General features: G+C 37.7%; 3 protein-coding genes and 1 long non-coding RNA gene across 7 annotated transcripts in view; 1 reads left to right on the forward strand and 3 right to left on the reverse strand.

Moving 5' to 3' along the window:
* Window positions 1–4,198: 4,198 nt before the first annotated feature.
* On the reverse strand, window positions 4,199–10,615 carry LOC103455281 (DDT domain-containing protein DDR4). Its single transcript, XM_008394872.4, has 12 exons — window positions 9,995–10,615; window positions 9,779–9,889; window positions 8,385–8,471; window positions 8,243–8,280; window positions 8,079–8,160; window positions 7,475–7,581; window positions 7,126–7,282; window positions 6,760–6,852; window positions 6,495–6,618; window positions 5,927–5,969; window positions 5,586–5,795; window positions 4,199–5,503 (listed from the first exon to the last, which is right to left on the reverse strand). Exons 1-12 carry the CDS (start codon window positions 10,397–10,399, stop codon window positions 4,762–4,764), a joined length of 2,199 nt encoding a protein of 732 aa, XP_008393094.2. The 5' UTR covers window positions 10,400–10,615; the 3' UTR covers window positions 4,199–4,761.
* Window positions 10,616–11,155: 540 nt separating this feature from the next.
* Window positions 11,156–14,369, reverse strand: LOC103455279 (HIPL1 protein). Of its 2 annotated transcripts, none has more exons than XM_070812512.1 (7): window positions 14,128–14,369; window positions 13,831–13,988; window positions 12,852–13,541; window positions 12,493–12,709; window positions 12,237–12,415; window positions 11,828–12,069; window positions 11,156–11,700 (listed from the first exon to the last, which is right to left on the reverse strand). In XM_070812512.1, the coding sequence occupies exons 1-7, from the start codon at window positions 14,216–14,218 to the stop codon at window positions 11,316–11,318; spliced, it is 1,962 nt and encodes a 653-aa protein (XP_070668613.1). In that variant the 5' UTR covers window positions 14,219–14,369; the 3' UTR covers window positions 11,156–11,315. The 2 variants fall into 2 exon arrangements, with proteins under 2 accessions (XP_070668613.1, XP_008393092.2); XM_008394870.4 differs by having other exon boundaries at window positions 12,852–13,640.
* Window positions 14,370–15,727: 1,358 nt separating this feature from the next.
* The window catches only part of LOC103455278 (protein EARLY FLOWERING 5), a 41,278-nt gene continuing 32,401 nt past the window's right edge, over window positions 15,728–24,604 (reverse strand). The window contains exons 1-10 of one of the 3 annotated variants that reach the window (XM_070812314.1): window positions 19,963–20,014; window positions 19,710–19,848; window positions 18,893–18,986; window positions 18,533–18,610; window positions 18,273–18,322; window positions 18,091–18,160; window positions 17,913–17,994; window positions 17,437–17,819; window positions 16,653–17,195; window positions 15,728–16,265 (exon numbers count right to left, since the gene is read on the reverse strand). In XM_070812314.1, the coding sequence (XP_070668415.1) occupies window positions 16,050–16,265; window positions 16,653–17,195; window positions 17,437–17,819; window positions 17,913–17,994; window positions 18,091–18,160; window positions 18,273–18,280 (1,302 nt within the window). In that variant the 5' untranslated portion in view covers window positions 18,281–18,322; window positions 18,533–18,610; window positions 18,893–18,986; window positions 19,710–19,848; window positions 19,963–20,014 and the 3' untranslated portion in view covers window positions 15,728–16,049. Of the gene's footprint in view, window positions 16,266–16,652; window positions 17,196–17,436; window positions 17,820–17,912; window positions 17,995–18,090; window positions 18,161–18,272; window positions 18,323–18,532; window positions 18,611–18,892; window positions 18,987–19,709; window positions 19,942–19,962; window positions 20,015–24,604 lie in introns of those variants that run through there. The other 2 variants (XM_029092565.2, XM_070812313.1) reach the window with 2 other exon arrangements.
* LOC139191457 (uncharacterized) lies at window positions 22,947–23,288 on the forward strand. The gene is made up of 2 exons (XR_011575525.1): window positions 22,947–23,049; window positions 23,154–23,288. It is a non-coding gene; the product is annotated as an uncharacterized lncRNA (long non-coding RNA).

The raw sequence follows: 24,604 nt of genomic DNA on the forward strand, positions 1-24,604 counted from the left end.
TCTATTATCTTTGAAGATGCATACTTTACTAAAATGGTGGTTATAAAACTTAGTCTTTTGAGGTTATACGGTTGCGATGGGCTACCATCACTTCTAGCATTTTGTCACTATATATTCATACTTCAATAAGGAAAAACAAATAGTTGGATCAAAGATTAAATTATTAAATATTCGAAGGGAAGGATCATAGTTAATTAAATCAAGCAAAAAGATTGTAACTAGAGTTGATCTAATCCAAAACTTTTGCTCACTTTTAATTTGGGTGATATAATAATAAGTAAAGTTGTTTTTGTTAACAATAACAAGTACATAAAGTTTTGTAGGAGTGCTCTAACACATTTTGACTCCCATTGGTACGACATAAAAATATATTTTTCCTTTACGTTCAACCAAAATATGTGGAGGACACTCCAAAACACTCCGTCTCTCCATCAAAAAGCTTTGGTCGTACCCAGTGCACAAAGCTCCCGTTTTACGTAGGGTCTGGGAGTACCGCTCCAAAATTACCTTTGCCGGTTTGAGAGTTGTGAGTACTGAGCATGCTTTCTCGACGTTTATCGTCGTTTTTCCGGGCGTCTTTCGACGTCTCTCCTGTTCTTATGCCTTCCATCCTTCTCCTCTTACCTTGGTGTGGAATTGGACCTCCCACTGTTTGTCTTGAGCCGTTGTGAGACTTTGTAGGTTTTAAGTTTAATGAATTTCAGCTTTTCGACCAAACATAGAGACGATACACAAAGCTAATGAGACACTACCAAATAGAAGACTTTAAAAAGGCATGATGGATGGAACAGTGAAGGAACAAAAGACCACGTGATGAGTGATGTGGAGTTTCCATGGATTGGTTGCTTGATGATCGTTTTGGATTTTCTTGTTTCACCGGGCGAACGAGAGTGAACCCAAAACTCATCCATTTCGAAAGAAACTAAGCCACTTTATGCAGTGGCCACACAATTACACCACTTTTCTCTCACAAAAGTGATCCGATCCGATCCAATCTATACTATACTCTAACTCTGTCACCGTAGAATAACTTATACAGTACAAATACATTATTAATATTACGCATTTTCGTTGTATTATTAACACATGATGCTACAGTTACGACCGAGATGTACATGTACTAGTACAAGTCGTTTTCCAATCTCACTAACTCGCTGACTTGCTGAGTTGTGATACAACAGTTTAGACCAATTCATCAGATAAAACCCAAAAAAGTACCATAAAAAAATCAGATGGTTTAAAGCAATCGAAGCCCACCACGGCCCTATGCCAACCAGAATCCAGGAAAACTTCTTTTGTTGTTTTTCGGAGTGAAATTTTTCAAAGCATCTAGGATTCAAGCGAGTACTTCACTTATTATAAAATAAATGGAGGGATACAAAAAAAATATGTTATTTTCTTCATTTGTATTGTAACTGAAAAAAACTTTCGTTAAATAGTGGTGGGTAGGGATGATTTTTGTTCGGATCAAATCGGAAACAAGCATTCCAATACCAATCCAAAAAAGTTACGAAATCAAATATTAGTTCCAATTTTGGAGTTTTAGATTATCGAAAATTTCGGAATTAGTTTTAGGTCAGTTTTTGAAACATAATTCTTATATTTTGCCAGACTTTGAAATTTCAAACTTTTGTAATGGCATTCAATATTTTTTTCTCAATTTTTTGAAATATTTGTAAGCATTTATGTGTATATGACATAAAATCATATTACACAAGATAAAATAGTACGTATGATTATACTCTTTATTTATAATATATAATAGTATGATTAAATATACAAAATTCAAATAAGAAACATGCTAAAATAAGAATTGTATGGGTTTTATTTACAGTACTACATTTGAGGCCGAGCCTGATAGTATAGACTTGTAACTAAATAGAACATTAAAGTGATTAATTGGTGATAGTGCCTAAGTCCAAGTGAGGTATGATGTTTGAAATCTGTTTATCACCATATGTTGGTGAGATCACTCTAAGCATGCCATAAGCTATTCATGTTAGTACGGCGCCCCCCTCACTACGAGCGGGTAGCAAACAAAAAAAAAGTACTAAGTTTGAGAAATTAAAGATCAAAATTTCAGAATTTTGAATCAATAGGTACATGTCAATCGCCATCCAAAATTTCAAAAATATTCGAACTCAAAATGGAAATGGATTGAAATATCCAATCCAGCTTGCACCGTAGTGGTGGGTATCGGGCATAGGACAACTTTTACATGAAAATAGTAAGCTTAATTTTTTAATGTGTGACATGATGAATCTTTTCTTTTCCATCATAGGACATAATATTAAAGGCATTATGAAGAATGAGCTGGCTTTTGGCTTGGCTCTCCTCCTTGAACATTATTTATTCAAACTTTCTTATGATGTTTCAATTCTCTTGTCATTTTCTTCCAATAATGAATTATAGCTCTCGTGTGTTTGGGAAAAGATTGATGCTTAGACAAAGACATTTCCTGGTAGCGCAGGGTTATTAACACACATCTTTTTATTTCCTGCATCCTTATATTAATTTTTATTTATTAATTTTCTTCAATTTATTTGATTTGACAGTTGAAAATTATAAGACGTGTGTGAGAAATAAAAATAAGTATGCGAATAGCAGTACCCATATGCCCAGTAACTTTTTAGTTCAATAGTATTTTAAAAAATTAGAATAGTTAGAATATTGACTTGTTGAAAAAGAAAGAAGCGTTTCCTTTGTTATATCCAAACATTAGACCTTATGGTGATAACTTCTCTACCCTCACTATTTGGATCCCTAAACTACTCGTGCTAAGATGAGTATACATTTAAGATTTATTTGAAAGTGCTTTTGAAATGATTGAAAGCGTTTTTATATAAAATGTTTTTGAGTTTTAAGAGCATCTCCAAAGGAGATGTCAAAAAATAAATGTCAAATGTTAATTTGATGGCTGATGTGGCAATGTCAGATTTTCTCTTTTTTCAAACGATATGGTTTTTGTTATAAATGATATTTGTAGGATCAATTTTAAAAAGAAATCAATTAAAATACATTTTTTAAGATCTATAATTGGTACATTAATAGGACCCACATAATAAAATAATTAAAAAAAAATTGACATCACCTTTTATCATATGTCAAATTTGACATATGAAAACTCATATGTCAATCCACATAGGATTGACATATCGGTTGGAACTCACTCATACCTTCAAATTTGATTACATGGAATTCCATTTAGAATTTGACATCTCCTTTCGAGATGGTCTAAAAGCACTAAAAGCGATTCCTACAAGAAGCACCAGTTATGTGCTTTTTATACAAAATACTTCAAGTAATTTTCCAAGATTCATTTGTATATTTTTGTACCACAATTGTATATCACCTTAGGTGGCATCTGATGTGGACAGCCACATCATTTAAATTAATTAGCATTAATTTCAAAATGTTAATCAATAATTAATAAAAAGATTGTTAATTAAATGATGATTGTGGTATACGAAGAGTCTCCTTCTTTCTTCTAAGATTATTTAAGTGTTTTAATTAATAAAAAGATTGAAATTAAATGATATAGCTTGTTCAACTCATCTGCCACCTAAGATGGTAAAAAAATGTAATATAAAATTATGGTAAGAATTGCATTACTTCTTTACTAATGATTGGTTCCAAAAACAGTTTCACAAAAAGCACTTTTAACCATTTTAAAAACAGTTCCAAATGAACCCTAAATAAGTGAGTAAACTGCCAAAATCCACCTTAAACTTGTCCCCGACTTTCGATTTTCCCTCTGAAAAACTAATTCTTTTAACCAATTTCCCTTAATATTGTCCACATTTCATCCAATATAAAGTTATGTACAGAACATGTGAATGCCTTCATTTAACAAAAAATTGGATTAAACATGAAGAAAATAAACAATAGGAAGAAAATGGCTAAAAAATTTAGTTTGAGTTCTTAATTTTCTTAAAAAAAGGATTAAGGGTGAAAATCGAAAGTTGAGAACAAGTTGAGTACAATACGTAGAAGAATCATATGAAAACTAATGTTCACATTTCAAATATGCCACACGAATGCTGGCATTTCAGAGCAGAGCTTTTCGTGCTCCACTCATAAACTCCAGACTCCGGTGCAGGAGCGCCGGCGTGCATAACGCACTCCCGGACTCCGAGATAGTCACCGTGCTTTCGGTGACTTGAAAACTGTGCCGAGAAAGAGCCAAGAAATCTAAAAGTTCTGGTAAAATGAAATGACAAATAAGAAATAAGCCAATCTGAATACAAGATAAGAGCAGTTACCTTCTAAGGGAGGGAGGATGGTTCCATTACAACACAGCCAACCCTAATATGCTCTCGGACTTGTACGGGAGACCACCATATCGGCCGATACACGAGCACGAGAGATAATAATAATACTATACTACAAAAGATTTCGACTTTTTAACATCTAAGGCCAAATCTTTCAGTTACAATATTAGCTGAGGGTTATTGTACATTGATCGGATGAACTAAGCAACTCCCAAACAAGTTCCATTCACCGGTCCTAGCTCCATAGGTTTCTTTCGACGTTGACATACTAAAAAAAATGACTATCTAATCTACATACCTCTGCGCCTCATGTCGCTACCCTGTTGCAAATCTCGCACCAAGGTTGTTGCTGCGTAAATACACCTAGGAGAACTCTGGCCGCAACTTTCTCCATGGGAATAACGCACAAAATTTATAAATTTTACAATCGTACACCTCGGCTTCCTTGCAAATCACACCTGTGCTATCCAGCAGGGGAGGAAGCCTCCAATCACAAATCATCCGCATCATCTTTCATTATTGAGTTTGGACCGTCGTCAAAACCTGAACCAGGGGCTAGCTCATTTAGGTCGAGGAAACGTCTTTTCTGTACACCTTCGACTTCATCTTCCCCTGGGCTATTTGGTTTTTCAGGTGGCTGGTTTTGCTCTTTCTCAACTGTTGTCTCAGGGTAATTTTCAACTGCCTGACCAACTTTCATTTCTTGGTCCTCAATATTACCATCTGAATCATGACTTTCCATTGAATAATCCCCGTTTTCACTGGCATCATAATGTCCATCCGATGCATTTGATTTCTCAGGTTTCATAGGCTCCGGTTCCGATTCTGAGAACTCATATTGTCGATAATCAATACGATTTCTGGTGGCCCTCTTACTGCGTCTCAAACCGGACTGGAGCTCATCAACAGACCTCAATTTAGCTTCCCTCCTAGTACGGCCTGGCAACTTTTTAAATTTTCGGGGTTCATCACTATCCTCACTGGCACTCGCGGAATCTTCCATTTCCTCTTCTTCCTCTTCTTCAGCATTTTCTTCCTCAAAATGATACTCCTCATCTCCTTCAGAGCTACTAGAAAACTTTCTTCTCTCTTTACGTTTCTTCAAGTATTCCTCATCATATACAGCCTCACCAACTATATCATCATCACTGTCAAAGTCTGCATCATTATCTGAAACTGCTTCAACAAAGTCTTTCGCAGAATACCGTTGGGGCCTCTGTCTTCGCCGATTGCTACATGTAATAAGTAAAAATCAATATATAAAAAAGTTCAAGGATTTAAAGAATACTGAAGACAAAGAAGAAACTTGCTCACCTTCGATCCAATTGTTCAGACTTGTTATCTTCTTCGCCATCAACATCATCATCATCATCATCATCATAATCAGGTGATTTAGGCGATGCAGCACTAAATCCTACATGTTCATAGGAATTTGTAGTAGCACTCCATTTACCATTACTAGAAGCTTCAGGTCTCCCAACTAGCTCTCGTTTCTGTAAAGGGTCTGGAGATGGCTGCTTCTTTCTGACACAGAAGAACAATAAAAATAAGTCAAAAGTCCTATATATTGGTATTAAAAGAAGTGAGAGAGAGAGAGAGAGAGAGAGAGAGAGAGAGAGAGAGAGAGAGAGAGAGGGAGAATATGAAACCCATACTTGGTTACTTTGATTGCCTCATTGATGGACCGGTCATAATCATCTGCAAAATTATTTGACAAAACAATCAGATTCCATATACCCATTGACACATGGGAATAACAGTAAGTATAAACATCCTGCCCTGATGTGGCCATCCTCGAATTCCCAGAGTTGCTATTAAAATCTAGAGCATTCAGGTAAAACTCAAATATAAAAGTCATGGGATATTTCTCAAGAGTAAGCCAGAGATATTGCTCAAGAGTAACCACGGGATATTGCTCAAACAAACAATTAGGAATTTGTATCACTAGACCACATTTGATAATACGTTAATCTGATCAGTTGATCTCAATCCATCACCAGTAATCCAGAAATACAACCACATAAGCCGGTGCCTCACCAACAGCCACATTTCTCTAATTATTATTTTAAACAATAACCGGCGTCAAGTTGTTCAATATGCAACAGAATGACACCCAAGATCTCAATGGTTAAATCCTCTATTATGGTTAGTAGAAGATTGGCTTTTAAGCAGAGCAACTGTTATTGGGAAAACGAAAACAAAGGTAGAAGTTTGTTTCCTTACCAAAAGTGTAGGTTACAGGTTTTCTGTCACGAAGAGAGCGCCCTGGACCAAGCCCATCCACAGTCAAAAAATTATCAAGGAGGAGAGCTTGTCTGTGTTGCTTCTTCATCTGCCTCTCTTTCCTCTGTGCAAGTAGAATTGTAAAAATAGTATATGAGATACAATTTTTGCTACAGAATCTCTATTTGAAAAATTATTCTTCATCCACGAAAAAGACATAAACCTACGAAGGTTGAAAGGTGGGTCAACTATCACTGTTGCATACCTTGTGAACCTTCTCAATCTCTGCAAGCATGTCTCCTTTCAACTTCTTCCCTAGAGAAGCCTCCGTTCTATTCTTACTCGAGAAAAGTTTCTCCTGCGACAGTAGATGCTTTTAGATTTGGAGCAGCAACAAATTCATCCAAAGTTTTAACAACACTTTTCTTGAATAAGTTATCTCCCATATACAAGATAGAATCTGATAAATCTAATGCTGTTTCCTCAACATTATTGGTTTCAGAGGCCCCAGATCCCAGAAATACTTGAATATACAAACCAAGTCAAAAGTTCAACCCTAAAAGTGTGCAAGGAAATATTAATACAGGGCACAAAAGCACATACAGATGGGCTGAGAAATTTAGTATCTTACAGAAACATCTTGGAATTCATCGAAATTGGTTGCTACTGTTTCCCACTGATATGACGCACTAGGAAGGACATGGGAACCTTTTCCTTTTACTTTCTTCATATCAACCTTCCTGATCTCCCGATATAACCGATAACCAATTATTGGATCATCTTCATACCTGCAGCAACCACAAACACCCAGTAAATAAACACTCAAACACAACAGTTCAATTTACATTTTACACAAAAACCCTCCAAAAAGATAGTTGTACTATATCTCTGCAACAGTGGAAAGGATACTTGATGAACATTTCATACGAACCAAACAAAGGTAAACTAATATGGATATGATAGAAACTTCATTATATTACCAGTAAGATATTCCTTGTGAATCACCTCCAACACGTTCTTTGCGAAATGCTGAATGCTGAACTCCATGCTTCAGCGAGTTGTCAATATAGTTCCGAATATCTTCTTGCTGCAATACATCACTCAGATTTAATCCTTCTCATAAAGTAACAGAAGCATAGAAACATGATCCAGGAAGTAGGTAATACCAAATCAATTTTCTAGTTAAAAAAACATGATTTCCTTGTCATAATTCTAAGATTCAATTCTGATAAAAAAAAAACTCTCAAGAATATTAAAAAAAAATACCATGTCAATGTAGAAACGGAACTATCATCTCAGTTTTCAGATCATGTGAAGTCTTTGGTATTATTTAAGGACTTGATAGGGAATCTCCTGTTATCACCTATTAGAGGGGGCATCCTGCTCTGAAGCATGCATTGGATCTCCAATAGATTTTTCATTTCAATTTTAAAGTAGTGGTTCTATATTAAGAGTTTGGACGTACAAACTATCATCTTGCTTGGGCATTTGACCAAAAGGTTACTAAAAAATATTCAACGGATTCTACATTAACTTTTACAGAAAATCAGTAACAAGTTTAAATCTTATCAACAATAACAATACCTCAACGCGGATATCACAAAGTGCTTTCAAGATGACCACACGGACCCCAGGCTCAAGTGTTTTATATGCCTCAATCTCCGCCCTATCAAATTAGCATGATGTGACATTTTTATAAATGAAAAAGATTCATATGTAAGAATAGACAAATAAACATGACTGCTCACCCATGTGAAGCAACAATGGGTAGATCCCCCTCTGCAACCTGCAATTAGATATCCAAATTAATTAATATGATTCTGCAGAAATACAAAACAAATTGGCACCAGCCAAAATATTGCCAAAAACTAGTTATACGAGTACAGTTACCCAATGCCACCAGTCTCTCAACTTTCTGCATAAAACAGTGACCCAAGTATCACGTGTAAGTGCCATTCGCGTAATTGGAGGAATTGCCTGTAGAATAAACCAATTAAAATTCAGGGGTAAGCCAGTAGCAGTTGCATTGACAAACTATCAACAAAACATTAATTTTCCAGCAGCATCAGCATTCCACGGGTTATATAAAATTAAATTACAAGGAGACATTTTCTACTCCATTAGCAACAATATGACTTAAAGCATCCACATTTATGCAGTACAATGGAAAAACTTAAAATTCCAGACTTATTACGATTTTGAAACCCGAAAATTACCAAATAAATAGATTAAAGCAAAAAAATATCATCTGGCCAAGAGATCCTTCCCTTTCCAGAGTATTGACATATTCTGAAAAGTTCAATTAAATCGTGAACAATAAGTAGACAATGAGTAATATATAATCAATAAACTTGTAACCATGACTACGATCCTCTACCACAATAGAAATAGCAGTAACTATGCGCTAGTGTGAATAAGTAATGAAGTTAACGTATACAGAGAAAAACAGATGAGAGAATTGAGGAAGGCCTGGGTAACAAAGAATTAATAGCAAAGATGGTATTTTTTTTTTTTTGGGGGGGGGGGGGCGGGGGAAAGAAAGAGGGTCCACATAATCAACTCTACCCATTGGGGTAATGGTTTTGATTAACTTAAGCAAACTTGTCTAACCACATTAGTTGGCAAAGGATTGACTACAACATTAGTCCTCGCATAGGACATGTCTTCTGCAGAAATTTAGACAAGACTCAAACAAAAATTATGCCTCAGCAGCCAATAAAAGACTAAAAGTTTAATCATTCGAGATTATATGACATGATACATGTCACTTGCATTAATATTTTCACAGAATATTTAACAACAGCTGATACAAACCACTCCAATCACACCATAAGCGTGTTGCCTAAAGTAAACCTCCAAACTCTTCTTTTATATTGATTTCTTTGAGCTTTAAAGAGTTGTTTGAAATGACAGGACTCGAGTGTTAAGGTGTTTCATGAATTGAGGTTGCTGTTAACAATTAGAAAACCGCCCCTTCGGGTACATCCAATAACAGTTGGAAGATCCATAAAACAATTTTAATAGCAGAAATAATCACCTCCTAGAAAGCAGCTGACTTCATTCCTACCTACATTTTAAAGGGAACCTAAAGCTTATGTACAGACGAAGTTTTCCACTAAGAAACAAGCTATGAAAACTCTAAATGGGACTGCTAAGCGAATTTAACTTTCCGAAGAAATGCTTCCGAACTTTAAGCAATAAAAACTAAAAATTTACAAGCTTTATACTAAACATGAACTAATGAAAACTAACAATGCACAAAGTTACAAGCTTTTTCGACCAACCTTCAACAATGGAATGTGAATGTCACTCAAAGTATCGTTGGGTGTGATCAAAGCCGTCTCCAACTCCTCTGCCGAGAACTCAGCCGAAATATTCAACAGCGGCCGAAAAGCCTGAAAAACACACAACAAAACGAAAAACACATAAGCCCTCAAACACCATGAAACCAACCACAAAACCCTAAAACGGAAAAAAAATCGAAGCTTTCGAGAGCTCACGTGCAAGAAATTGAGTAGGGAAGCCAATTCCCACATGGAGCGGAGGGTCCAGCGCGGCAATTGCGAGGGAGGGGGAGGTCCCACCAGCGGCGTCACAATCTTGCTGGCGCTGCTGCATTGAGGCGACGACGACTCGTCGTCTCTCTGCTGCTGCTGCTGCTGTTCCTTTTTGTTGACGGCTCGCCGTTTCTCGGCGGGTTGGTTCTGCTGCTGCTGGAACTGCTGCTGTATCCGAGCGGCGGCGCGTATGGTGCAGGCGCGGGAGGGGCGGTTGCTCCTGGACAGGGGAGGCGTGGGGGCCGGGGCTGATGTCGCTTTTTCGTTCTGAGGGGGTTGTTCTTGCTGTAGGGGCTCCGGCGAGGATCGGACGGCTGGGATCGGAGGAAGGGAAGATTCCAGAGACATGGTTTTGGGGAGATCGAAGAAAGAAAGTGGGTTTAGGATGAGATTACATGTAGAGGATCAGCAACATTGGGGGTTAGGGTTTGTGGGTTAATTTCGTTTTTGGTTTTTTAGAGTGAGAAACACAGAGGAGAGAGAAAGGGAGGAGAGAGGAGAAGAAGGGCATGGAGGAGGAGAAGGGACCAAAAGCTCCAAACCACCATTCACATACCACTCAGGGGTTTATTATTTTCTTGTTAATATTGGTATTATTATTAATTTTGGGAAAATTGGTTAATTAATTCATGTAAATATTTGTGCTTAGGATATTAGGGCTGCAGTGGAGATATAAGAGATTATATAAAAAGATTAAAATTACACAAATTTAATTTAATTTAAGATTTTAGAAATAAATATGAATCAGATCAGTTGACAGCAGATAATATATCCGTCTTTTTACACTCTTGTTTAATTTTTTATATTAAGGTAATTTAGAATGAAATATCTTCTTTTAGATAAAATAATAAAGTAATGTGATAGTTCATCAGTTTATTCCCCATTTTTTGTTTGTGTTTATTTATTTTTATTTTTTGCAAGAAACACTATAAATATGGCCAATTTTTTGTGCACTCAGAACACTGCCACTTAATGTTTTTGTTCAACTAAAATTTTCATACATGTATTTTTTAAATTTTATTATGTGCTAGAAATAGGACTTATGAATCTTGTCCCACCAGTGTAAGACCCATCGTATAACATAAGAAATGATACATCACATGATAAGTGTTATCGATACACGTAAAAATTCTCTGGAAATAAAGATAAAATATCCCATTTTAACACTTAAAACATATCATTACAAAGAAAAGTTCTGAAATTTTTATGGTACAAAACAATGAAACATCCACCCCATCACATGATACCAAAAGGCTACAAAATACTAGACAAAACCGAGGAGAAGCAACACTAGAGAAGAAAACATGAGCACTGCATTCTTAGATGGGTGGCTTAACCAGCAAGCATGAGATTTAGGCAAACCACCGGCGGTCGCATTCTCCTTTGAGCATATGTAACCACACCGACTAGGCCGAACAACTCTGTAAACGCCGCTGCTGGCCAGAACGAAGATGTCCTTGCGGTTGTCCTCCCCGAATGAGGAAATGTAGCCTAGAGCTGGAAGACTACTGTCCGGGACAGAGCTGCAAGCTATCGGAGAGTCACGCGCGCAGCTGAAAGGGATTTTGCTCGAGCTGAAGTTCCCGCTGTTTTCTGGATCTTCGGAGCCTGCCCATATTGCACCAGCGTACAAATCTCCATACACATACCTGAAGATTAAAACCTTGTCAAGATCAATAGAACAATACTAGTGCAAAAATGTGTAGTCCAAGAAAATGCTTCAGTTCTCTCTAGCTAGGTCAAGTTTCGAGAGGAGAAAGAACAATTTTCGGTTACCTTCCATACATGCAGGGATCAGTCTCAGACCGATAGATATAGCCCCCGGTTATGGATGCCGAACCTTCTTTCTTGTTCACTTCAGAATGGTTGTACCCCATGATGGGAAAAATTGTGCCCGTAGGTTTTGTGGATGTGTTTCCAGCAAGTGACTTTGGAGGAGTGAAATCGTACGGGCCTTCGTAGAAATGCCAGCCGTAGTTTCCACCCTTGGTGATCACATCCACCTCTTCATACAGATTCTGTTAGACAAGCAAATCAGTGTCAAGAGGACGTAATGTCATGGGGAGGAAAGAGTGTATTTCTCTTGAGTTCATGTCGAAAAACAGAACATTTCGAGGACTTGGGGGTCTTCTGGCAGACAGGAATTGCATGTAAAAAACTTAGAGATGAAAAATTAAATTTATACCTCCCCGACGTCTGCGCATATAAAGTAGGAAGGCCTTTCTGAATCGAAACTGCAGCGCCACGGATTTCTTAGTCCTACAGCCCAAATTTCCGGCCTCAATTCTGGATCTTCGGCGGATGGATTGTCTTTGGGAATGGAGTAGTTTCCCCATAGAACAAGTTTATCCACTTCTGCGGCACCTGGAAATACATTGCAAGGTTATTAAATGTGCAATAGGAAGCAGATTGGTTTTGGTAACAGAAATGCTGATACTCACTTGGTACGTTATCAACGTCGAGCCTCATAATCTTTCCGAGCAAAGACTTCTTGTTTTGAGAGAAATTGTATGGATCTCCTACACCGCCACCATCTCCCATCATGAAGTATAAGTACCCATCTTCCGGTCCAAAGAGTATCTGTCCTCCATGCTGAGATGTGAAAGGAAGGCCCATGGTAAATATCCTCCTTACTTCCGATGGTTTGGCACTCGTTGCCTGGCAGTAGGATCCATTGGGAGGAGCATTGTGGTCAGTTAATTTTCGCGGAAAAAAAAGCACAACAGGAAGTATGAAAACTTAAAGCAATCAGCGAGTTAAAGTAACCGAAATTGATAAAAGAGTGTATGTAGAGGTGTACCAAGGAAGGCTGGGATGCTGTACCATTAGCGGTATATTCAGCGATAACAGTTTGGTACTGGCATGGCTGAGCACCATTATCGGAAACTAGCTTCGATGGATCACAATCGACATCTGAATAACACGAACATCTTCCAGTGCATCCTGGCCACTTAACCTTATCACAGTTGAACGAAGCAAAAAACCGGCCATTTTGAGCGAAATTGGGATGAAACACCATCCCCATCATTCCAAATGCAGTATCGAAATGAACCTCATCGGTTAGATCAATAAAGGGACTTGACTCATCAAGCTCCATTATTCCTCCCGATCCCTCTTCAGGAATTGTTGCCAGCCAAATTTTGCCTTGCTGGTTCGAGAAAAATGCACGGTTGGAGCCATCCGGATGAGCAACCATGTTGAGGTAAGATCCATTTCCAATTTTCTCAAGGCACAAACCATGTGGGGGGATGGGAGTGCTCGAATCATTTAGTGTGACAGGTTCGCCATTGAAACATACTGATTCGTCACTAGAGGCTCCGCCAAATGCGCTGCAGAAATTGGATTTTGATTGCCAAAGTTCAGTTAGCTCACTAGCATTGTTCTTGGCAGGCACTCCACCCAATGAAGGGGCAAAGGGCGAGTTCAAAATAGACACGTTTTGGCATGTGTCCCATACGTCAGAGCAAAAATTGGTCACTGCTTCTTTAGCCTGGGATGAATTTGATGAAACAGTTGAGTTGCAGAGAACCGGAACAGGGCGAGGCACAGAATCAACGGTAAAAAGCTCACCCGAAAACGGATCACACCTCTAAAAATCATGACAGAAAAGAAATCAGGAATTGAAGGTTTTTATGCATCATGGTCTCACTATAAGTACAGAATTTTAAAATTGGAAACGTTGTATTTTTTTATACAACCAATACTTGGATAAACGCTTCTACTCACTTGAGCTACAAACCTCTTGCGGAAACATTGAAAAGGGAAAGAAAAGGACTTACTGCACAAAGTACTGATTTCAAAAGGGAAGCACAGTCAGAATTGGAGATGTTCATGGTTTGGAATTGCTTCTGGATTTGTGAATCTTCAGTGGAGTTGCAGCAAGCAGTTTCATTGTAAGGACAAAACTTGAGTGGATCACTCAGAGTAGAAGGTGCCCCTGCAATCAACTAAACCATTTTAATACGAGCGATATTCTTCTTTAAACTAATCTAAACTGCTGGGAAGAGGATTCAAACGTAAAGCAGCAAACTTTGCAATACAAAATTAACAAAAAGAAAGTACAGAGAAAAACCCACTTGAATCAATACATAAAGGATGTGAAGTTGAAGGATTGAACAGCAGCAGCAAGCTGCAAAGGAGAATGCCAATGGCAAGAACTCTACCCATCCCCACACCAGAAGAGAGAGAGAGAGAGAGAGTAAGAGAGGAAAGAGAGAAAGATATGAAATGATTGTTTTCCTGTCCCTCCTGTATAAATTCTCTTCCTTTTAATCTACTTTAAGAGAATCCGATTAGCCACACTGTTGCTTTCATTGACTTGGAGAAATTCAAATTAAAAGTTCACTGAATTATCAACATTCTGCTAATCCAGTCACCCCCCATCTTCTCCTGGTATGCTTCTCCATTAGTAGCACATCGACATGTTCCTCTCTCTCTCCCTCCCCTAAAGACCAAAATTTTAATATTCAGCTTCCAGAAGGGAGATCATTTCAGATCTCTCTCCCTCCTTACTAAAACCAAACTCTCTCTCTCTCTCTCTCTCTCTCTCTCAGAGCTGCAGAAATGGATATGTTTTCAATATCTGTCCGACTGTCCCTCTCTCTTTTCACAACCCTTTTAACAAACTCCACATTTGTCAACTCATCGATTCAAAGAATGAAGCTTTATGAACAACTTGCCGTTTTTAGATGTTGGGGGCTTGACTTTTGGTCTGAATTGTTTATCTGAATTGATTAGGGTTGTCGGGAACATAGATGGATAAATTAGAAGCCCACTTGTTTTGTTGTTTGCATAGAAAATTGGACAGATTATAAGAACCATCTATTAGCACGACGAAAGGTAGCTGAAACTGTTCTCCCAAAACGCGGGAAATTATTTGTGAAAACAGTTTTTAACTTTTAACTTTTACTTTTTGTCCCTGTTTTCTCTGGTAAAAGTCGATCCCTTTTATCTGAGCCTACTGATCACACAATTTGGATTCTTGAAATTTGATTAACGGCTAAAGTTATTATAACTTTTAATGGGACTCCCTGTTTTTAACCGTTTGATCAAATTTTAAAGACACAGATTGTGTGGTCAATAGTTTCAGATGGAAAGGGATCCGGAGAACATCTTTTCCGTAAAAGTCAACCCTGAAGCTTTCCATTTGTTGTTGATGCTGGCAACAACAATATCTAATCTTTCTCAGCAACGTATTTAATTGTCAGTTTTTGACTTTTTTCACTAACGTGTTTTTCCTGTTCGGCAGTTAAAGTAAGTCAACGACAACGTTGTTTTTTTTTTTTTTTCTCAAAACGACAACGGTGTTTAGAAACTTAGAAATGTTAGCGCATGTACTTAAACCAAAGTTGTTTTCCTACTACTTATATACATCCCGTGTCATCGATAAATCGGCACTAGGGCCGGTTGCTTGACACGGGCAAAACATTTGTCAACCGACCTTCACGATACTTTGCTAGCTTTGATCTATTGTGTGACATGGTTGCATAATTAGTTTTTTTTTACGGAAGAATCGAGAATTAAAACCTAAGATTTAACCCTATTGACATGTGTCAGGCGATCGGACAACAAAAACTAGAACTGGTTGGCACCGACCGCCACCACTAGTCGACCTGCTGCCATGTCAAGAGACAGAACGTCTTGTTGAGGGAAGGACACATAGAACTGGTTACAAACTTTTAAACAGAAACAAAGCTCGATAAACAGCACTAAAGCGTACTCTATATACAACTTACTGTCGTTTTAGTCAACCCGAAAACTAGAGTTTCTAACTCATTACACCCATCTCAACATCTGATATTGTTTTGAATTGACCGTGAAACGATGAATTAGGAAACTAAGTTAATGACAATGGCAACAAAAAGGAATACCACCAGTCTCCATCTCGACTTCAAAAGCCTGTGCATTTGTGTTTCCTTTGGCTACACGCATGCCATCCTTTTTCGATGTTCATTCTCTTTTTTCGTTTCTATCTTGGTGCCGACTAACCAGCTGGATGTCAACCTTCAAGTGCTCCGAGCGCCTTCATGTCCTCCAGGAAAGCCATATACGAGTCATCTATGCTCTTGCCTTTTGGTGCTGACGACGAGTTTGCTGACTCTGGTTTAACAGGAGGAGTTGCTGACCGGGTAGGTGCTGCTGTGGTTGGGAGTGAAGGTTTTGCTTTTGCTTTTGGGGCGGCCATCTCTCTCCTTACCCGAACAGATGCAGGAACCTAAATCCAGAACCAAGAAACAGGCTGGGGTCATAGAAGGAAATTGGCATCTTGCAATATTATAGAAACAAAATTATTAGATAACATGAAACAAGAGCTAACCCAATACCAATGTCTCGTAAAGCTACCGATTTTGTTGGCACTGACAAAGCTTGTCTATAAAATTTGATAGAAGTCTAAACTTACCACCTCTAATTATAACAACAATAAACCTCTAACCCACCACAGCCATCTCACCACTCCAATAATCTTCCTTTAAAAGGTTAAAATTTTAAAGCAGAAGTTAGACGCTACATTGCTTATCAAGTTATGTGTTACTTGTAAAAACATGCAAAGCAATAGAGACTTGCGTTGCATCTTATTGACAGCGAAAGAGAATAAACTCACCATGGACATAAGTTCTGGAGTGTGCTGAGCCAGAGGCCTCTTCACAACAGTAGATGCTGCAGATTTAACATATGAAGGTTTCTGATGGGCAGCCACTCGAGCAGCATAATCATCTTCTTGATAAGTAGGAGGTGGCCCAGGTGGAAGTGGTGGTCTCATCATTGGGGGAGGTCCAGGGGGAGGACCATATGGGGGCCTGGGGATCATTGGGACCATCATTCCCGGGGGACCTGGTTGAGTGGGAAGTCCAGGAGTGGACAATGGTGGCCGCATATCTGGTGGAGGTGGGGGTGGAGGAAAACGTGAGATACCTGGGGGCAATACATCAGGATGTAAATTTGGAATAAGGGTGGATCCAGGAACTGGAGGTTGTTGTCTTGGAGGAGGAGGAGGAGGTGGTGGAACCATGTTAGTAAAATCCTTGGTAAGTTGAGCATTATTGGTTTCAGCGTCAGATGTTGCACCTCCCGACTGATTATTTGTTGACCTAGGCAGTAATCCTGGAGGTGGAGGAGGAGGAGGAGGAGGAAGCATGGTATGCACCTATAAGAGGAGGAGGCATTAATTTCACAAATATAAAAACTTAATAAGAATATTTTAGGCCTACTAGTTTGAGATAAGCCTGGCAACGTCCACACCCTCTCTTTAGGCATACCAGTCATGTATATGCAAGTAACTTCCATAATTTGCTATAACTAATATCACCCACTATTTTACACCTCTATTAATTCTTATTCCTTTTAAAATATCAGATATCGGTCAGTGGACAATAAAGGAAGCTTACCTGTGTGGAGTCCTTAGAGGTTAAATCAGACAATGAAGATTGATTTTGTTCCTTCTCATTTCCGCTGATACCAGGAGGAGGAGGCTGGGCGGACTGTTGAAAAGGTGGAGGAGGGGGAAGTAGGGGGTGACTAGAAATCTGCTCTTTAGGCAGGGGTCCTGGAGGTGGGGGTGGTGGTGGTGGCAATGAGATACCTGGGTTTGTAGCTGCAGGGTTAGGTGGCAATGGAGGCGGAGGAGGTAGCGGCAAGGACTCAGGTATGACAGAGCCATCACCAGGGCCATTGTCACCAGATTCAGCCAGAGGTGCAGCATCCTCTGACTCCATTTTCGAGGATGATGCAGCACCACTTGACGAAGCAGCAGATAAGGGAATTCTTGGTCCTGCAATTCAAATTCCAGAACTGAATAAGTGAGAGAAAGTAAAGAGGTCACAGCAATACACAAAATTAGGGTGGGAGTGGGGCTGATCCAGACCTATTGACGATTTAAACATTGGAGGCTTTCCAGGTGGTGGGGCCCCAGTAGGATTCAGGGTCGGATGGAAGTAAACTGAGTCCTGCAGGAGAAAAAAAGAAAGAAATATTGAGTTTTATGTATTGAAAAAGAAAATGAAAGGATGGAAAATAGCATTTAGAAACCAGTTATATCTTACCTCAGGCATTGGATGCTTCGCTCTCTCCTCTTCTTCTGCAGTCTTTCGTCTTTTAGGCGGCCCCAAATGACTGACCGAAAAAAAAAAAACTATAGTTCATAAATCAAAACAAACAATTACAGAAAATGTATTTAAAGTTTGACCACTAGCACAGAAATACAATGAGAAAACAGAATGTTCACCTGAACATAACTGGGACCTCGCCCTTTTCTTTCTGCTTCTCTACATATTCCTGTACAAAAGCATCTGATCATTGGATGTATGAAACTTATTCTAACAAAAAGGCCCACGGGATTAACGTGAAGTGAACATAGAGAACCCTGAACCACTATGTGGCCAATCGAAGATCACAGTGCAGCATTATAAAACAACGTGGCTAGTTCAATTAGAAAGATAAATACGTATAATGAAAAATAACAATCGTGTTATAAGTGACAATTACCTTCTGCTTCTTTATAACAAGGTTAAGTGTATCCTCTAGTTGCCTCTTCTTGTGTTCAGGAAAAGCAGCATGATATGGCTGCAGATCAAAATCAAACTAGTGAAAATAAAAAATCTAGACAAACAGACGCAAGAAGTAAGGCATAATAAAGCACATGCTGAAATTTTCCTCCAAGAAAAAATACATTCTTTTCTACATGAATACTATTCCGAGCATTCAAATTTCAAACAACCAACTTTCAATAAATTTGAGCATAAAAAAGATCCAGTATTACAGTCTATCGATATATAACAGCTATAATTCTTTCTATAAATAAAAAAGGCTCCATAACCAGAAGTCCATAAGCAAACTGTGACTTACTCATCATTTCCAGCTTATCAATCTGCTCTTTCAAAGTATCGGGATCCTTCTTCAAGATCCCCACCTCTCTCACCTTCTTTCGTTCTTTTTTATTCTGTTTGTCATATACAAAGTCAGAAGTGTATGAATAAGGATTTAATCAATGCAATAAGCTTGTCAAGAACACCAAAAGAAACATACAAAGGGAGTTTTATTTTGGAATTGCATAATTCTACGAAGTGGTGGCACAAGCATACGCTATCAAACACACTTAACAGAAAGGAAAAACAAAACTTGCAAACATAAGGTAATACTGATTAAGCATCATTGACATGCATCCGCTTCCCATATACGACTGCATGTGCACATATATATACTATTCTCGACCTTTCGGCCAAGAATAAAGTGGGTGAAGCTGTGCAAACTGCCTGATATAACTTTTAGATGGTAATACGAAATAAAAGCATTAGCCTTTCACAAACTTAATGCTATCAAGTCCATTTACAATAAGCCAATGCTTGCTTCAGTATGCTTACAACTTTCTTTATGAAACAACAATGGTAAATTGGTAATGCAGATGCCAAATCCAATCCCAAAAAAAAATTACTAACTCTAAATTGTAGTAAAAAATTTGAAATTTCGATTGAAGTTTTACTTGTTCTAATCTCATGAGAATTAGGGCAACACTGAAAGTGGACACAATGGAGTACCAAATTGCGAAAATTGAACGAATACAACCGAAAACGAACAACCCAATTGCCAATTGAGCACGGAATCAAGGAGTTAACAGAAGAAAAAGAGCACAAAACGGTGTAGTTTTCAGGGATGTAATCGTTACCCGTTTCAATTCCTTCTTCCGGAGCTCCTTCCGGTAAGCGTCCGTAGGGTTCATCACCTTCCCTCCCTTCGTCGTCTTCATCTTGAATTCGCTTCAAGCTCTTCTCTTTTTGCTGATTCCAACTCGAATTTCAGGAAATCTGCGGAAAACTCAAATTACAGAGAGAAGCGTGGATAATGAAGGGAAAATGTTTTGGGTATTTTTTGCTCAAAAGAGTGATGAATAAAACCCCGTCGAGAGCCCAAACCCCCACCTTGTTTGTTTTCTGTTGATTTTGTTAGAGCAACTTCACCCCTAAATATGGGTTCGCATCCGGCGCATTTAGGGGTGGTTTGGGAGTGATTAGTTAGAAAACAAAAAAACGCCCATGAAAAAAACCGTGATGGTTTTAGATGTTTGATAAACTGAAAAAAAAAGAAGCTTATTTTGTAAGCTGCTGTAAGAATAAGTTGAAATCAAAGGAAAAAGCTGAAGATGTTATTTGCAGCTTTGGAAAAACTGAAAAGACCCACTATCAGACTGCTTTTTTTTTTCAAAAGCACTTTTACAAAAAAGTTTACCAAACACTCTGCTGATTTATTTCACAGCCGCTTATTCTCACAGCACAACCGCTTATTCTCACAGCAATTTTTTTTCAAAGCACAGCAATACCAAACCAGCCCTTAATCCAATTAAATAAATAGTGATTGACTTTGATAAACAATAATTAGATAAATGTATCTCCATTCCTAAAAAATACGCTGACATAAAGTTTTAAAATACGTTGATATCTCCATCTCTACAAAATACGTTGGCATCCAACTCATTTAAAATATATATATATATATTTTATAAAATAACAAATAAAATTTTTAATTTCGAATATGATTTTTAATCAATCTTGTCATGTCATGTGTCATTGTCCAAAAGTACTATTTTATGGATAGATTTCCGATAAGATTCAATTAATCCCAACGGGCCACGTGTCACTATCTATTTACAATAATTTAGCTAAGATTTCCGATAAGATTTTCAACAAATCTCAATGTGTCATGTGTCATTATCTGTTTATAATAATTTAGACAAAATCTCAATAAGATTTTCAACCAATCACTTAGTGCCACGTGGCATTATCCAAAACCTCATCCTTTCTTTTTTTGTCCATATAAACCTACGTTCATCCTCATTCACACACCAAATTCAATATTTCTTTTTTAGCTCAGAATCATTCTTCATTGTTTTTAAATCTTGAGTTCTTGAAATGTCTTCTTCAAAAAGATTGTATGAAATCGATGAGCTATAGAAAAAATTGTTGGTACAACAGGAAGAATTGTTCAATCTCGAGGAAGGTGGAGATGAGGCTTTCGCAATAGAAGATGATGACCATAGAAGGCAGAGGGCCTCACATTCCCGTTGTGCCATGGAAGCTGTGGGTCAGATATCCAAACCCAGACGTGTTGCAAACTTGAATAAAAAGATGAAAAAACGAGGTAAATATCTCTTGGAATATTATTTTATCCCTAACAGTTTATTCCCTGATCATATTTTTAAACGTCGTTTTAGAATGCAATGCAGTTTGTTCGACAAAATCATGAGTGCTATTTCCAACCATGATCCATACTTTGTGCAACAAAAAAAAAAGATGCTTTTCATGTTCTATGTATTCTTCTTCCTAAGCAAAAAATTACTACTATCTTGCGAATGCTTGCATATAGAGCATTTGCAAATTAAATGGATGAGATAGCGAGAATGGGAAAATCAACTGTTATGGAGTCTCTGATGCAATTTTGCTCTGCAATCGAAACCCTCTACAGTAATGAGTACCTTTGGAAACTCACACCAAGGCAGCTTTATTTATTATTTAGTGAAACTAAAATTAGAGTTAATTACAAATTTGGTCCCAGATATTTAGTGGTTTTTCCACTTTGGTCCTTATTTTTTTGGTTTCAAGTTGGTCCGTGGATTTTTAAAAATGTGTCAAAAATGCATTTCACAGTGGTTTAATTCATCTAATTTCTACTCTCTTATTGGTTTTTATTTTCTCTCTCTCAAATGGAAATAAATATGTTAAATTAAAAAAATTAGAATCATTCTCATAGAACTTGAATTTGCGACATATTTTAGGACAATAGTGATGTCAGTGACGAATACTCGTATCTATATTTATATTGCAATAATACTTGTATAATTAAGTGCCTTGCTTGATTAATTACGTTTTGTTCAGTATTTGATCGTTAAATTAAATAATACAGTGTGCATGCTATGCATCGTCTTCAAATGGCGCCCATCACTTGGATTCTTTTTGTATTGAGCATTGTTGTCGTCACCACGCTCTTTTTCGTCTCGCTGAAGTCATCCAAGAAGTAAGACAAAAAAAAAAGTGGAAGGGGAGGGACTCACAATCAGCCTACTACGCCAACATCTCAAGCTACTCCTCCTACACCCGCATCTGAGAATGAGTATGAAAATCCAAGTGATTCATCACTCGTTGACGATGAAGATGGTCCAAGTGAACAATTAGGGGAGAGCGAGTACAAAAGTCCAAGTGACATCAGTCCTTGACGACACAGATTCTGAAATTGAATCAAGAGACGAGCCTGCCCATACATTGCCCCGTAAGCAGTTCATGTTGAATGGAGTGAAGCATCGGTACCTTGCCAAGAAATTAAAAGGAAAGGTATGTATCTAATTTTCATCTGTGATTTGCTTATATTTGACTAATCATTTCTACTACTCTCAATACGAAACAGGTTGTCTGGTCATATGTTTCTGAAGAAATTTGAATGTTCGTTTGCATGCCAATTAACTTCCAAAGTAATTGAATTCATGAATATTATGAGAAGAATTGTCAACCATATGTTTTGCTACTAGTCACACATATTTTAATGTTCTCTAGTTTACCTATTGGTTAGGTTAGTTAGAAGGCATAGTAAGGTTTGTTAATTTGATATGTATACATATGAAATTCTTTAGGATGATTTTGTAGACCTTCAACCTATATTACTTATTAGTTTATATCTTGGCTATTTCTATTCATATTATTGGCGCAAGTATTATCCCGTATGAAATTGAATATGAAGGTGACCACTACACTTTCACAACACCGAGACAAGTAACATTATACTTTGAAGACGGAGAAAGAACAAAGTGTAGCTTGGTGCCATGCTTAGGAAACTTAAAGAGAAGAGCCACGATGCACTTTCGAAATAGCTCCAACATCAAGCATGAAAATCTTCTTAATGCCAAACTCGTCGCATTTGATGAAGTAGAGGAACAATGGTATATATTCTATGATGAGTTCAAATGCCCATTTGACCAACAGTATCGTTTGTACCAAGAAATGGTGGAGAACGTCCGTTAAGTAAGTGTTAATGTGTTTTTTAATATGTGTGTGCGTGTTTGCTTGTGTGTGACTATCTGTGTAGGTTTGGTAAATTTATCATTCGTTACTATCTTTATCTGTAGGAAAATACTTGAGATGTTGGAGTCTATGCATAACAAGAACCAAACACATGCAAGCTTAAATAAAGCTTCTAGTTACGTGGTTGTTGGTGAAGATTTGAAGATATTGAACATTAAAAGTGTGGATGAGAGCCAAAAGATTAGCCAAAAATTTCAAGATCTTTCAGACTTTGGCGAGTTTATCTCTGATATGTTACCTACGACAATAGTAGACAGGACACTATTTCTTGGTTGCTTCAAAATTAATGGACCGGCTTGCTTATTTAAGTAAGTAAACAACTTTATTAGTAAGTAAAACTATTTGCCTATTGTTCTTATATGCTGAAGACTTTTTGTTTTTTCCTCTCCTAGTTATGGGGATTTTATCAGTGTGCTCATCAATCATCCGAGTCTGATGAGTGAGTTCAAAAGGGTCGATTATTTTGCCGATATTCACTAATCGAAAAGACATAGAACAAGGCTCAACGGTTCCCACTTTAACAAGGTTATTAAAGCCTCAACTTTCATAGATTTCAACCATCTTCAACAATCTTGGTGTCCCAATCTCTAAAATCTATGAAAGTTGAGCCTTTAATAACCTTGTGAAAGTGGGAACCATTGAGCCTTGTTCATGTCTTTTCGATTGGCGAATATCCGCAAAATAATAGAGCCTTTTGAACTCACTAATCAGACTCAGATTATAGATGAGCACACTGATAAAATCCCCATAACTAGGAGGGGAAAAAACAAAATGTCTTCGGCATATAAGAACAATAGGAAAATAGTTTTACTTACTAATAAAGTTGTTTACTTACTTCAATACACAAGCCGGTCCATCAATTTTGAAGCAACCAAGAAATAGTGTCTTGTCCACTATCGTCGTAGGTAACGTATCGGAGATAAACTCGCCAAAGTCTGAAAGATCTTGAAATTTTTGGCTAATCTTTTGGCTTTCATCCACACTTTTAATGTTCAATATCTTCAAATCTTCACCAACAACCACGTAACTAGAAGCTTTATTTAAGCTTTCATGTGTTTGGTTATTATTATGCATATACTCCAACATCTCAAGTATCTTCCTACAGATAAAGATAGTAACGAATGATAAATTTACCAAACATGCACACACATATTAAAGAACACATTAACGCTTACTTAACGGACGTTCTCCACCATTTCTTGGTACAAACGATATTGTTGGTCAACTGAGCAAATGGGCATTTGAACTCATCATAGAATATGTACCATTGTTCATCTACTTCATCAAATGCGACGGGTTTGACATTAAGAAGATTTTCATGCTTGATGTTGGAGCTATTTTGAAAGTGCATCGTGGCTCTTCTCTTTAAGTTTCCTAAGTATGGCACCATGCTACACTTTGTTCTTTCTCCGTCTTCAAAGTATAATGTTACTTGTCTCGGTGTTGTGAAAGTGTAGTGGTCACCTTCATATTCAATTTCATACGGGATAATATT

This window comes from Malus domestica, chromosome 14, assembly GCF_042453785.1.
Source record: "Malus domestica chromosome 14, GDT2T_hap1".
NCBI lineage: Eukaryota > Viridiplantae > Streptophyta > Magnoliopsida > Rosales > Rosaceae > Malus > Malus domestica.